Source organism: Elephas maximus, chromosome 3, assembly GCF_024166365.1.
Source record: "Elephas maximus indicus isolate mEleMax1 chromosome 3, mEleMax1 primary haplotype, whole genome shotgun sequence".
NCBI lineage: Eukaryota > Metazoa > Chordata > Mammalia > Proboscidea > Elephantidae > Elephas > Elephas maximus.
Genome location: NC_064821.1, coordinates 79,384,863 through 79,399,277, shown reverse-complemented (window position 1 = coordinate 79,399,277; position 14,415 = coordinate 79,384,863). Strand labels below are relative to the sequence as shown.

General features: G+C 49.3%; 3 protein-coding genes across 6 annotated transcripts in view; 2 read left to right on the top strand and 1 right to left on the bottom strand.

The window, feature by feature from the left end:
• Window positions 1-8,265, top strand: part of MTF1 (metal regulatory transcription factor 1) — a 56,268-nt gene extending 48,003 nt beyond the window's left edge. For 2 of the 3 annotated variants that reach the window (XM_049878814.1, XM_049878816.1), the window contains exons 10-11: window positions 584-647; window positions 2,670-8,265. In XM_049878814.1, coding sequence (XP_049734771.1) covers window positions 584-647; window positions 2,670-3,100 — 495 coding nt within the window. In that variant the 3' untranslated portion in view covers window positions 3,101-8,265. The remainder of the gene's footprint in view (window positions 1-583; window positions 648-2,669) is intronic. The other variant, XM_049878815.1, reaches the window with a different exon arrangement.
• Window positions 8,266-8,409: 144 nt separating this feature from the next.
• Window positions 8,410-9,627, bottom strand: C3H1orf122 (chromosome 3 C1orf122 homolog). Of its 2 annotated transcripts, none has more exons than XM_049878813.1 (3): window positions 9,546-9,627; window positions 9,124-9,325; window positions 8,410-8,880 (listed from the first exon to the last, which is right to left on the bottom strand). In XM_049878813.1, the coding sequence occupies exons 2-3, from the start codon at window positions 9,169-9,171 to the stop codon at window positions 8,785-8,787; spliced, it is 144 nt and encodes a 47-aa protein (XP_049734770.1). In that variant the 5' UTR covers window positions 9,172-9,325; window positions 9,546-9,627; the 3' UTR covers window positions 8,410-8,784. The 2 variants fall into 2 exon arrangements, with proteins under 2 accessions (XP_049734770.1, XP_049734769.1); XM_049878812.1 differs by lacking the exon at window positions 9,546-9,627 and adding an exon at window positions 9,414-9,471.
• A 44-nt stretch (window positions 9,628-9,671) lies between these two features.
• On the top strand, window positions 9,672-14,414 carry YRDC (yrdC N6-threonylcarbamoyltransferase domain containing). Its single transcript, XM_049878810.1, has 5 exons — window positions 9,672-10,063; window positions 10,621-10,735; window positions 10,852-10,971; window positions 12,948-13,090; window positions 13,382-14,414. Exons 1-5 carry the CDS (start codon window positions 9,672-9,674, stop codon window positions 13,452-13,454), a joined length of 843 nt encoding a protein of 280 aa, XP_049734767.1. The 3' UTR covers window positions 13,455-14,414.
• Window position 14,415: the final 1 nt, after the last annotated feature.

Here is a 14,415-nt window from a genome sequence, read left to right as displayed (position 1 = left end):
TACAGCGCACTGCCCAGGCCTTCTGCAGCAAAGGGCAGGACGGTGGCAGCTCTGGCTGTGAGAGGAAGCCCTAGCCTGTTCTTAGCATGCAGCTTAATTCCTGTGGGGAATAAAGAACTTCCCAGCTTTCATAGTAGTATTGTGGGGAGGGGGGCAGGGGGGATGGAGAGCCTGGAGGGGAGGCTAGCCCTGGGCTCTCTGAGAAAAGCATTGTCAGCACTGAATGTCAAACAGTACAATGACCTCATGTCAGAGTACAAACAAAACATCGTTCAGGACAAAAATCCCCAGGCACTGAGGGGTTTCTGTCCTATTGGGTGATCGTTACAATTGGGGAGGCTTCAGGTCCTTGGAAAAAAACAAAACCAAACTTGTTGCCTTGGAGTCGATTCTGACTTATAGTGACCCTATAGGACAGAGTAGAACTGGGTTTCCAAGGAGCAGTTGGTGGATTCAAACTACTAACCCTTTTGGTTAGCAGCCGAGCTCTTAACCACTTCGCCAGTACAGTTTTAAGTCCTTGGAGATCTAACATATTTGAGTGGCCATAAATATAATTTTTTTTTTTTTTTTTTTTTCCCAGCAGCAAGCACCTAAAGTTGAGAAGGTGTTTTTTACCACTGCAGTTCCAGTAGCCAGTAGCACAGGTATGTAACTCTGTTAGTTTTAACAGAAAGTGAACTCTCTGGGCCCTTGAGGCATGAGTTAATTATTCCTTCTCTCCAGTTTTTAAAACTTAAAAAAATCTTTAAGCAGCATCAATTAAATTTTTCACATTATATTGTTTATTAGAGTATTTCATAGTCTCACAACTATTGGAAGTTAGGGCACTTATGATATAAATGCCACATTTAACATTTCTTTAACTAGTAGCGGCTGTTTCCCTTACAGATCCAGCTTTTACGTGCAGCCAGAAAACAGTTTGAATCACAGTTAATGCTAAAGAGGGCAGTTGTTAATTCACTGGGCTCTTTTCTAATTACAGTGATGAAGAAATAGCACCTGGGTCTGAGACAGATGTAGAGCTGAGAGGTCCTTTTACGGCAAACACTTTATTTTACAGGTTAAGGAACTGAGACCTGGAAAAATTAAATGACTCCCCCAGGGTCAAAGAGCAAATCTTGGCAGAACCAAAGCTCTAGTTCTCAGGCCTCCTAACTCCCACTCCCTTCTCCTGTCTGTTAGTCTCTCTAGCTCTGTTGAGACACAAAACCTGACTGATTTCAGAGTGGGTCTGCACACAGCACATAGTACACATACCCACACAGAAGAGAGACTGTGCACTCACGAGGCTGGCTAGGTAAAAAGAAGGTTTACTGACAGCTAGTATGTGCCAAGGAGTCCCTGAGTGGCACAAATGGTGAGACACTCAACTACTAACTGAAAGGTTGGTGGTTTGAACCCATCAGAGATACCTCAGAAGAAAAGCCTGGCGCTGTGCTTCCAAAAGATTACAGCCTTGAAAAGTCTATGGAGCGCAGTTCTACTCTGCAACACATGGGTCGCCATGCGTTGGAATCAACAGCAACTAGCTAAGGTCCCTGGGTGGCGCAGATGGTTTGTGCTTGGCTACTAACCTAAAAGCTGGCAGTTCAAACCCACCCAACAATGCCACTGAAGAAAGGCCTGGCGATCTGCTTCTGTAAAGATTACAGCCAGGAAAACCCTATGGAACAGTTTTACTTTGTAACACATGGAAATCGATTTCAGCAATGGGCTTGGGCAGGGTCGGATTATCCAGTAAGCAAGGTAAGCATGGGCTTACTTGTGCATACTTAATAATCTGGGTCACCCACCCCTATCAGGGATTGTAAATTTGAAAAGAAGCTTTGATTCTGTAGGAAGGTGCTGTGGGGTTGGGAGAGAGGCAGATGCCAGCCATACATAGATACATAGAAGCAGAATCTTTGATGTAGTGAAAAAGTGAAATTGTTCACTACAGACGATCTGGTAAGCAAAGTATGCACCATGCTTACCTTGCTTATTGGATAATCTACACCTGGGTTTGCATTTTTTTTTTTTTTTTTGGTACTATGCGTCAGCCGCTGGAGCTACAAAGATGAGTAAGCTGTCAGAGTCTCTGGGGCAGGCAGTACTGAGCACGTACTGTGCAGTGTCCATAGCATTGTGGACATGAACCAGGACGCTCACATGCTGGCTGCACTCAGGCAAGCCCCTCTGCACAAGCCTACAGGGAAGCACCAGCAGAGGCATCAGGAGACGGGAGGAGTGGGCTGGATCTTGAAGGATGAGAGGAGGTTCTCCAAGAGAGCAGCAGTGTCTAGGTAGTTTATGGAGAAGGAGGAGCTCCTAGGCCCAGAGGTATAAGGAATGCATCAGGAAAGGGGTGGCATCTGCTGTGGCTGGTGTGGGGGAGATGGCAGGGGAGAATGGCAGGAAATGAAGGTGAAAACACAGGGTACATCTAGTTTGTGTGTGTGGCTTTCTAAGAAAAGGGAGCTTGAAGGGGATGGGGAGTGTCAGAGGCTCTTTACCTAAGAAATAAAACATGGTCCAATTTATAGCAAAACAAAGCCTGGCACATGGCCCCCACCCTCCCCACAGTTCCTGCCTTCGTGGCATTCAGCCCTCACCTAGCTTCTGACCCCATTCCTCGGGCCCCTGCCCTGCGGCCACTTGAAGAGCAGTCTCTCTTGCCTCTTTCACAGGGAGCTCTGTACAACAGATTGGCCTCAGCGTTCCTGTGATCATCATCAAACAAGAGGAGGCCTGTCAGTGTCAGTGTGCGTGCCGGGACTCTGCTAAGGAGCGGGCTTCCGGCAGGAGAAAGGGCTGTGCTTCCCCAACCCTCCCAGAGCCCAGCCCCCAGCCTCCTGATGGGCCCGGCCTGCAGCTACCACCGCAGACTTTTTCCTCACCCTCTGCCCCCCTCTCATCATCCTCCCCTGTACCCTCTTCCCATGAGCAAAACAGACAAGCAGAGACTCCTTCAGACCCTCAAACGGAAACGTTAAGTGCCATGGATGTGTCAGAGTTTCTGTCCCTCCAGAGCCTGGACACCCCGTCCAATCTGATTCCCATTGAAGCACTACTGCAGGGGGAGGAGGAGATGGGCCTGACCAGCAGCTTCTCCAAGTGAAGGGCTGTATGTGCTCACCCCCAGGAAAAGAGGGCAAGCAGGAGGCATAGGTGTGATGCCTACCATCTTGGGGTCAGAAATTTGAAGAATGAAGAAATCTACTGTTTGAAATTCTCACCTTTCAGACGTATTTTCTTTATTCACATCCCAGGAGGATCCATCTTAAGGAACTAATCTTTGGGAAAACAAAACAAAACAAAAAAACAACAAAAAAAGCTAAGTTATAAATGAACTGTTTGGCTGCACTGTATGTCACTTTTGCTTATTGTCTTGTGAACATGGAAATTAAGGTTACTCGTATGCATAAAAATTCTGAATGAAAGGGTGTGGTTTCCATCAATCTGATCTTGCCCATCACTTGCACTGGGGTCTTTGTGGTTTGGGCAGCAGAGTTCAGTGTGCTGGGTGTTGCTCCTCCCTGTGTGTCTTTGGAACCTGAGGCTAACAGTTGCTTAGAAGGCCAGACCCTTGCTCCATCAGAGAGGGAAGTGGCAGAGGAAGGTCAGACAGTTGTGCGTTGGACAGAAGTTCAGTGAAATGGCTTTGTTGTTTGTGCTTGGTATGGACTTCAGGGTGGATAGTGCAGGGCGGATCCTGCAGCCAGCTTCAGCACACTGGGCAGCTGAAAGCCTGGCCCATGGTCTGTGGGGATGATCTGGTTCTGCAGGGGTCCTGGGGAAGTTGGTGACTTCTGTCTGCTGATGACGTGTATGCAGAGCAGGCTCTAGCAGCATGATCGCAGTCTTTGCCTCCCTGGTTCCTTGTCTCTCGGTAGCCGGGGCTTGCAGATGACAGTGAATTTTCTCTGGGGAACATCCCTGGCCACATCCCATCCTCGAGTGGCTTATGGCCAGGACTGGTCAGTGGTCTGCCTTCCCTTGAACTGTGTTTGCTTCCTCAGAGCAGAAGGACTGCATTTTGCTGTTGAGGAGAAGCTGCAGATTTAGGAGACGTTTGTATAAGGTGGCATATAATTGGCAGGCCAGCTGTCTGGTCCCAGGTTCTATCTAGGTTTTTGGTTGCCCCCCTCCCATGATCACCCCTTACCTGTCTGGATTTTGCATACAGCCTAGTACAGTGCAAACAAGGATGTGACTTGCTCAATTTGGTCATATGATTGCTAAACAAACAACAAACTCCACAAAACGATGATCTTCTACTCAGGGTAAAACAAAAAAAAAATTCCCCTTCCACCAAAAAGCCTGAAATGTTGCAATAAGTTATCTCATTTGGAATGTTTCATTAAGTTGTGTTATAGGGAAAAAAATGTTTTTTTGATTTGTGTATGGAATTATATCCATCTGTTTGCCTTTGGTTCCAAGTCATTGCCTATTAAAATAAAACAGTACACTCCACACTAAAATTAAAACAGAAGGCTTCCCTCAAGTGGCTATATTAACACAGTCAGTAGTGTTTCAACAAAGAACCTCTATGCTCACCAAGTTCAGGGGCTAGGCATGGCCCTGGAACAGATCTCTGTCTCCCAAGAGCCCTTTTCCTGCCTCGAACAGGGGGCAGGGTTCAACAAACAGGACTGCTCTTTGGAGTCAGTGATGTCAGGCAGGAAAGAACCACCACTTTGCCTTCCTTTTCCATTCTTTAACCCTGGTGGTGTAGTGGTTAAGTGCTGCAGCTGCTAACCAAGAGGTCGGCAGTTCGAATCCACCAAGCGCTCCTTGGAAACTCTGTGGGACAGTTCTACTCTGTCCTATAGGGTCGCTATGAGTCGGGATCGACTCAATGGCAGCGGGTTTGGTTTTTTGGTTTTCATGCAAAGAGATCTGCACTGTCACTCTCCTGTCCTCTGACCCATTACTCAGGGACTGCTAAGGCAGTATCCAGAGCAGGTCATTTACCTTGGAGCCAGAGACGCTGCCTTTTAGCCAGGATATTCAAGGATGGACTTGGGCAAGAGGGCCATTGTGGTAAATGTTGGTACTGCCACGAGGAGAAATGGGCTTAACTACAAGCACCTGATTCTCATTCCAGCAGTCTGGTCTATTGATTTTTGATCTTCTGTACTCCCCTTCTCAAAAGGCTGGTGCGTTCCGGTGACCTCAGCAGAAGTTGAGAAGGCAGGAGGAGTCTTCTATTACAACAGTGGGTTAATTCTCCTGTAAAAGCAACTGCTGAGCTAGGGGTGAGGTAGGGCCCTTGCTATTTTTTCTACAACTGCTGAGAAGGAGCAGTGGGGCGGGATCTCCAAGTCAGCTTGTTTTGGAGGGCAGTAGTGACCTCCCCTCTTAAGAGCCCTATGGTCACTGGGTTTCTGGTTCTCGGAAGCTGAGGTGGGCAATAGGAGCCCAGAGAAGGCCATTTGAAGCTGCCCACAGTTTAAACGTTGCTTCTTCCTGGTTAGCCAGGGCTATGCTTATGTTGGGCCCCAATGAGGTCAGTAGCTTTTTCACTCTCCAGAGATTGGGAGTGATAAAGAAGCATCTTGAAACAGTGTTTTTCTAGCTGAAGAAGTTGAAATATCTGCCTTTTGAGGGTGATTAGATTTGAAGGGGCACTATCAGGTCCAGTCAGCTTTGAAAAGTCAGGAACGTGCATAAACTGATCATGAGTTGTTGTGAGGAGCAGGTTTTTCCACAGGCGTAGGTAGTCTTTCTCTTCTTTTCCACCTTCCGCAAGCCTGGCTTCTAGGGCCAAGAACCTTGGAGAAGAGAGGGCCCCTGGCTGAGCTGGGGCCAGAAAGAGCCTTCCTGGAGAGTGTGGTTTCCCAAATCTGGGAATGAACCTAGAGTGCAGTGAGCGGCCACAGACTTCTAGCAGGTGAAATCAAGCCTTCTTTTCTTTCCATGGTAACCTTAACCACTTTCAGCCTGTAGATTGCTATTTCTGCTCCCACTAGCATCTCCAGTTAGATTGCCTCTTTAAAGGGTGCTAGTCAGCATCAGGGGTTGGAGTTTATGGGCTTAGGAGGTGGTAAGGAGACTTTGGCTGGCACCGCCAAGCTGCCTTAGTGAATGGCCCTTCCCAGGTAGTAGGTGGGGCATTGAGGGAAAGTAGCCTGGCCTTTCCTGGCAGGATCTGGCTTCCTCACAGCCAGTCACATGGGGCATCACTAGTTTGGTGCCAGGAGTCGGGGTCATTTATTGAATTCCACCCGCCTTTATAAGGAGATCGTGGTACAAAGCCCCGGAAGGGCTTTAAGGTGTGACGACCTCTCTGGGTATAAGGCAAGGGACTTCTCTTCACCACCCCTGGGAGAGTCAGTAGATTGGAGAGTTGTGTTTTCAGGGTCAAGGCAGTGGACCGATGGGGATAATGGAGGGGGGTGGGTTTTCCTGAGAGACTTTGTATAATGCTGAATGTGTCCAGAGGGACGAGTTTGCAGAACCTCATGTTGGTATATTAAAGAAATAATAAAATAAAAAAGCACTTTAGGTTATTTTATCTTTAACCCAATTGCTGCAATTTCTTTTGTGTATATATACATATATATATATACTTTCCACAAAGTTTTATTTTTTGCTCAGAATAAAAAGTTAAATTGAGGTGTGAAAAGAAAAGCACTTACCTTGGTGCAATATGTGTAGCTTGATGGTCGTTGTCCCGTGTGGCCCTGGCCTGGCCACGTTGTGACGCTTGACCGGCCCTGTACAGTGAGGCTGTCTGTAGGGAAACACTATTATGCATTCTCTGCAACTGTTCAATCTATGCAAGCCTTCCCCCGTGCCCGAGGGCGCCCCCTCAGGCTCTCTGAAGAACTGCTGCGGGGCCTGTTTTCTTCTGCTGACTGTTGAGGCCCTTTTCAACACTTCTTCTTGGTCTCTTGCCATCTTTCCCCTGTTCAACATAACCAAGTGACACCTGAAAGGAACAGCTTCTAGACTCTTCTATTTGTAATCATGTCCATTGTCCTTATTCTTATAGACTTCTCCAGTCTCTGAAACCATTGATTTGTGCAACTGCCACAATATCGCTGAAGAGTTTACAATTTTTCTGTACCACCAATCAGAAATATGTTTGGGGAGATGGTGGAGGGGAAGCAACATGAGCCATTTCCATTCTGCTCCCATATACTGCCCGTTGGCTCTTTAAGCAAAAAGGCCTCCAACCTTCATTAAATCCAGCAAACAGAGTTAGTAATTTGGTCTATCGACTGTAATTGGAGGGGAGAGGCAGCAGAGCTGAATCATGCATATTTCTGATTGGTCAGTCAGTATAGCCTGTTTCCTCTTACATATTTTTGCAGGGGGAAAGGGGTCCTGTTTTTCTCCTCACGCCCTTTGGGGAAGCTGATGATCATTCTGGGCGTTTCTGTTTCTCCTGTTCGAGAGGGCTTCTCAGTCTGCACTGAAAAATGCAAATTAAACTGGATCTTTATGTCATTGTGTACATAGTACAAGCTTTTTTACTGGAAGCGAGGTTTAAAACAACACACTGCCCTTTTGGTGGTGTGCCTGCTGGGCCAAAAATTGGATAGTAGTCACTTTCTCAGCTCAGTGCAGTTTCTACTCTTTTTCTTATGGGAAAATTTTTCATAAAACCTTTTTTCACCAAAACCCAGGGGTGTTTTTTGCAGTATCCTTGTAGTGGTGCCAAGACAGAGGCTTCTCTTGCCCCATCTTCACCTGTGTTTTCGGGCCTCCCAAAGGTCCTGTTTGACCCAACAGTCTACATCCTTTGTCGTGTTTTGGAGAATGTGGGGTTCGGGGTTGGAAGTCCAAGGTGGCTGTCCCTTTTCCCTGTGAACTCTTCCTCATCCTTGTTTGGGGAAGGTGGCTGGGAACAGATCTTTGCTAAATCTCTGGCTTGGATCTTCTAGCCAGGAAAGGCAAGAGCCCCTGAGAGCCTTCTTTTTTGACACACACTAGTCATTGGCCGACGGTCTAGGTGACAGTTTTTTAAATCCCAAATAGTTTTATTTCAATTATGTAATAGCTTATCAAATTTATTTAAGTGTGAAACATGGGAACAACGGACTTTCACTGAGCGATATGAAAACGTTACAGGTTCAGTACTTCCAAAGGAAGAAACCTCCAAACCCAAAAAAGAGTAAATATGAATTTGTATTTTTGAAGAATGTGAAATAATGGTGTTTGCTTAATTGCTCATTTTGTATAAACTTAATATTGTACTTTAAAATATCTGCTAAGAAGTGAAAATTTAACTTTTTGGAATTGAAAAAGCAATATTAAATACTAATGAAATCCTAATTAAATGCTTATTTAAATCTGGTAGTATCTGTGGCATTTCTTCCCAGCCCTTCCCATGGTTGACAGTTTTCAACCACTTCCCCCCTCCCCAGCCATCAGTCTTGGAGAGGGGACAGAAATGAAAAGGTCATTCACCGAGAGAGTCTGCAGATTTCCTTTTAATCAAGGCTCCGCTGAAGGTTTTTTATGGGGCCAGGAGCCCCCAAAGCATGAAATGGACATGTAACACCACCTAATTCCCCCAAAGCAGACCAGATCATGCTGGCGAGCACTGCTGGTCTGCCCACATTCGGGTAATCCGACTGGGTATTCGTTGGCTGCATTTCAAAACACAGCACCACCTTCAGCCAGAATGAAGTGGGAGCGAACCCAGCTGTTAGCGGAGCTGCCACCCCTGGCTGAGAGCCAAGTAACAGCCACTGCCAGTGAAGACTGGCCCCTTTATTGAAGGGAGTTGTTCAGAGTCCAGCCACCAGCCCAGGGGAGGGAGAGAAACCAGGGTGCCTGGCTCGGGGATAGTCAAGGCTCCGCAGCTCCATCACCAGCATCCTTTGGAAAGCCACCTCTGGCGGAGACAGCTGGCTGCGGAGGCGCTCCGGGTTTGGCTGAGACGTTCTGGTTGAAACAGAGAGGAAGAAAATGAGGCTAGGAGGAAAGGCCTTGGATTAGGCCCTGCAAGGGTATATGGCCACTTTGCATTTGGATAGCACTTAACTTTTTCAAAGCCTCTCGCCCACATAAAGGTTAGAGGTAGGGCGATGGAGACACTTTTCCACCCTCCAGGGAGAGTTAGGGCTTAGCAAGTCTAGCCAGTCGGTAGACGCCACCCCCCAGGCCCAGCCCCGGATGGGCACTGACCCCGCCACCAGTAGGCTCCGGGCGCCGGCGGCCCAGCTGCCGCAGCATCTCCTCGCAGGCGGCGATGGTATCCAGGAGCTGCCGCTGCCGCTGCTCCACCGCGTCCAGCAGCTGCTGGGCGCGCTCATCCCGGGGCGGTTGCGGGGGTGGCCTCCCGCCGAGCCCCAACCCCGCCTTCCCGCGGTCCACGCCGGCAGCCTCCCTGCCCCGGAGAGAGGTAGAGACAGTCAGGGCCCGCGCTTGCGCAGGGTTCAAGCCCCTTCCCCCCGCCCGGACAGGCCCCCTCTCACCCCCGTGACCAGTCTGAACCCGGGCCCCATTCCATCTCCGCCTGTGCGGCCCGACCACCGCCCCCCTTTCGGCCGCCCCCTCCCCAGCGCTGCGCTAGGGCTCCGCAAAGCTGTGCCCCGCCCCGTCCCCACCGGTCTCCTTCAATCCTCCTGGGGGTCGCGGTCCCTTTAAGGTGCCCGGCGCGGAGGCGGGGCCGAGCCTCCTGGGCCGGAAGTTGACTGGGTGCGTCACTTCCTTCCGGAAGCGGGCCTCGACGGATGTCTCCGGCGCGTCCGTGCAGGGGGTTAAGGGCCGCAGTGGCTGCCAGCGTGGGTTTGAGTGAGGGGCCGGCGGGCTCTGCCCGGAGCGGCCGCCTCTTTCGCCCGCCGAGCACCTCTCCGGTGGCGCCGGGGGCCCGGCTGTTGCGGCTCCCAGGGAGCGGGGCCGTGCGGGCCGCGAGCCCCGAGCGCGCCTGCTGGACCGAGGCGCTGCGGGCCGCCGTGGCCGAACTGCGCGCCGGCGCCGTGGTGGCTGTCCCCACCGACACGCTGTACGGCCTCGCTTGCTCGGCGAGTTGCTCAGCGGCACTTGGAGATGTGTACCGCCTCAAGGGTCGCAGCGAGGCCAAGCCGCTGGCCGTTTGCCTGGGTCGCGTGGCCGACGTCTACAGGTGAGGCCTCCCCGACCCGGCCCCGCTGGGGGCGGCACCACGGGTGGGGCTTCCGGTGACAGGCTTGGGAGACTGAGGCGCAGAGAGCGGGAGGGGCTTGTCCAAGCTCACCCAGGGATCCGGAACTGGAAATATGTATCGAGCATTTAGCGTATGTCATGCCCAGAACTAGATCCTGCAAAGCAGCGATGAACGAAGTAGGAGAGTCCCTATTCTCTTGGTGTTTTTCTGCTAACGAGGAGAGTCACATGGTAAAAAAGAAAACATTCACGATTATTTGATTTAACAGGGAGTGTTTTTTTACCCGGTAGAAAATAAGACACGGAGCGTGATGAGCAGCTTTTGTAGCCCCTGAGATGGGAGGCATGTGCTTTCCAGGCTTGGGACGCTCCTCTGGAGTTCTAGCCTCTGATCAGGTTCTCAGGGAGGTGAGTATGGGAGGCAGACGCATCCCATTGTAGGCCCTAAGGACCTCTTTCTCCCTCTACCTGAATTCTAGGGAAGGACCAGTGGTGTCCCTTCATTTATTGATGGAGTTACACTTGTTTGTTTCACAGGTACTGCCATGTAAGAGTCCCCGAGGGGCTCCTGAAAGACCTTTTGCCAGGACCAGTGACCCTGGTAATGGAACGCTCAGAGGAGCTCAACAAGGATCTGAACCCCTTCACTCCTGTAAGTCAGGTTTTCTGTTGTTGTGTCCCCAGACTCCTGGTCACTAGGATCCAGGCCAGACCCATTCCCCCTCGCTTCCAACCTTTCTGATGGCCCCCTTTTCTCTTGCCTCATAGCTTGTGGGCATCCGGATTCCTGACCATGCCTTCATGCAGGACTTGGTCCAGGTGTTTGGGGGACCACTTGCACTCACCAGTGCCAATCTCAGCTCCCAGGCCAGTTCTCTGAATGTCAAGGTGAGAGTTACCCAGTGCTCCAGAAATATCACAGACCAAACACCTTTCTCTGAGCCAGTGCGCTGTAATTGCCTAGCAGGGAGAGTTGCCCTTTTGGTCTGATGGTGAGAAGTCTGCCCAGTAGGCAGTGGGTAGAGGTTGGGAGAATCAAAATTAAAGAATCTTAGAAAGGTTTTATTACAAAGTTTGAGAGGCCAAGGGAAGAACTTGTGTTTTCTTTCTCTGTCTTTATAACGTTCCTGGGTGGTGCCGATGGTTGCTGCTAACCAAGGGTGGAGATTTGAATTCACCCAGAGGCTCCTCAAAAGAAAACTTTGGTGATCTACTCCAAAAAAATCAGCCATCGAAACACTATGGAACCTAGCTCTGCTCTTACACACGTGGGATTGCTAGGAGTTGGAATTGACTTGATAGCAAGTGGTTTTAGGTTTTTAATCTTTATAATGATAGGAAAGATTATGATAAGTAAAATCACTGTTTTCCACCTTTTGTGGGGGTAACAGTTGAATACAGAGTTAGTGCGAAAAACGGCGTGGGGGTGGCGTCCAACCTCTAACTTCACAAGGGGGAAGGAGAATCAAGATCAACAGCCCAAAGCTAATCCCTGTGAGGCAGAGATCAGATATGCCTCTTCTCTCTGCCATCTTTACCAGTTCTGACACCAGCCGTCCTTCCCACAGCACTGTGTACTTCTCTGCTGGGTTCGATAGTTCACCAAGTGTTGCAGAGCTCTTTTAGCTCTGCCAAGAAGTGCCCAGAGACACCCTACCCCACCAGTAAGCCTCAGCCCAAAGATACTCAGCTTTCTCACTCTGTGAACTAGGAAGGTCACTGCACTGTCTCCTGCTGTCAGTCTCTCCTGCCGCCATTTCTCTGCCACCACTTCTTGCTGTCTTCATTGTCAGAACTCTCTCTCGGTCTCTTCGTTCCAGGAGCTCCTCAGTGCAGTGATCCCAGGTCCAAAGGACATGCTCTGCTCTCAGCTCTCCTTCCTTGGTGGTGGTAGGGTGCTCTCTTTCCTGCCTCTGGGGTGGCTCATTTCAAGCCCAGTGGGATAGCAAAACTGACCAGTCCCCTTGGTGGGCCACAATTACCTCGTCTGCAATCACTTGGGTGGGAGCTACAAGACCATGGCAAGAAAGGCCACACAAAAGTGACCTGGCGCACTGCAGTTATACTATAACGGTTGTAACAATGCTGTAAAGAGTGTGAAAACGTGAAGGATCCCAGAACTTAAATCACTTGTCTCAGGTTACACAGCTACTAAGAGGCAGACCCAAATTTTTACTTAGTTTGTGACTGCTGTCCTTGTTCTCTCATCTCTGCCACAAGGCAGGTTGCAGAAAGGATCATTCTAATCTTCTCCTGGATGCATTGCTTAGAATAAATGAGGACACACAGAAGTTTAATTTATTTTCTTCTTACTAAATTAAAGGTAGAACACAATAAGAAGATGGGTTTTCCATGCCCTACACCTCCCCAACTGAAGCAGTGTGTGGAATTTCCCCCGGCACAGCAAGATTTTCTTTAGGCGTTGTTGTCAGATCCCATCAAGTCGATTTTTGGCTCATATCAACCCCATGAGACAGCAGAACTGCCCCATAGGGTTTTCTGTGTAATCTTTACAGGAGCAGATTGCCTGGTCTTTCTCCCATGGAGCTGCTGGGTGTTCGAACCACCAACCTTCCAGTTTACAGCCAAGGACTTACCCATTGGGTCACCACGGCTCCTTCTTTAGGCTCTAGACAGGTGTTTTTTGGGGCTGTGACCCAGGGGGCCCCAAACCTCATAGGAAGCAGTGCCTTGGATGCTAATGCAGTGTTCTTAGCCCTAACTAAATGCATTTCCATTCTCTGCTTAGAGGAAAATGCCTTCTGTTTTAAAATTGTGCAGCCTTTGTCTTACGAACCCTGTGTGCAGTATGACATCATTGCAGATGCCAGGGATCATGTCCATGCTCCTCCTCTCCTTCTCAGGAGTTCCAGGACCTATGGCCTCAACTGTCCCTGGTCATTGATGGGGGGCCAATTGGGGATGGCCAGAGCCCTGAGTATCGCCTCGGCTCAACTGTGGTCAACTTATCTGTGCCTGGAAAGTTTGGCATCATTCGTCCAGGCTGGTGAGTCTCTTTCCTGTGGCATGGGAGTAGAAAACAAGCCTTAAGAGAATGAAGGTTGTCACTGCTATCTACCTCTGAGCAGGGCGGGCAGGTTTAGAGAAGGTTCAGGTGCAGTGGGACTAAGTTTGCTGGGTTCTGCTGGCTTTTTTGGGATTCAGAAGGCTTCCCCGAGGGTTTCATGAACAGAGCCTGGTAAGACCAGTAATTTTAGCATTCCCTGATCACCACATGCTGTTGGTCTCAGGGAGACTTATAAAGTCAGACTGTAACTCTCCTGTGTTTTCTCCTCAGTGCCCTGGAAAGTACTACAGCCATCCTCCAACAGAAGTATGGGCTGCTGCCCTCAGATGGTCCCTGCTCGTGAAACTTGGGAGGAGGGAGGGCCCAAGGACTGGTGTGGACACTGTGTGTCTGTCCACTGGCAGTTGGCAAGGCCTCATTTGCAGAGGCTGCTGGGGCTACGTCACTAGCTTCACCCCCTTGAGCAGCAAGTCTTTCTGAACACTGTACACCAGGCCCCAGAAGCTACTGGTTTAGCTTTATACCTGGGGAGAAAAAAAACACACGTTGCTGTCGAGTAAATTCCAACTGAGCCACCCTGTAGGACAGAGAAGAACTGTCCCATAGGGTTTCCAAGAAGCATCTGGTGGATTTGAGCTGCCGACCTTTTGCTTAGCAGCCGAGCTCTTAACCACTACGCCACCAGGGCTTCAGCTTCATTCCTCAGGAGAAGGTCATATTTATTATTTTTAATTTTACATTTCAGTCAAAAACTGAAAAACAGGTTAAGTATGTTTGTAGAGAGGCCTTCTTCTGATTTTTTTTTTTTTTAAGTGATTTAATTAGATCTGAAATCCAGTGAGAGTCTCCTCCTTGGTGGGTGGAGGCTTTTAAGGTCCAAAGCAGCTAGAGGTGCTGATGCTGTTTGTAAGTCTCAGGTGACCAAAGACATGGCTTTGGGCTCCTGAAGCTGGAACCAGGTTAAGATAAAGGTGTAGAGCGCAGGCCATACAGTGTTTCCTCAGACCCAGGGGGCTGGTGGTGCACTGTAATTGCCTGCCAGGGAGAGGCACTCTTCTGTCTAATGGTGGGAAGTCTGCTCAGTTGGCAGGGGCTAGAGGTGGGGGGAATCCAAATTAAAGAATACTGGAAAACAAGTTTCTGCCTTTTTCAGCCAGTGATTTTTTTCCCCCCTTATTTATTCACTTTTATTTAAATGCAGTATTTACTCAACAGCCTTTTATCTGTATGTGTATGCCAAATGTTAAACATAATTATCGATGGGCATTTGAACTTTGTTTTTCTTTAATATAAAACAATGCTGC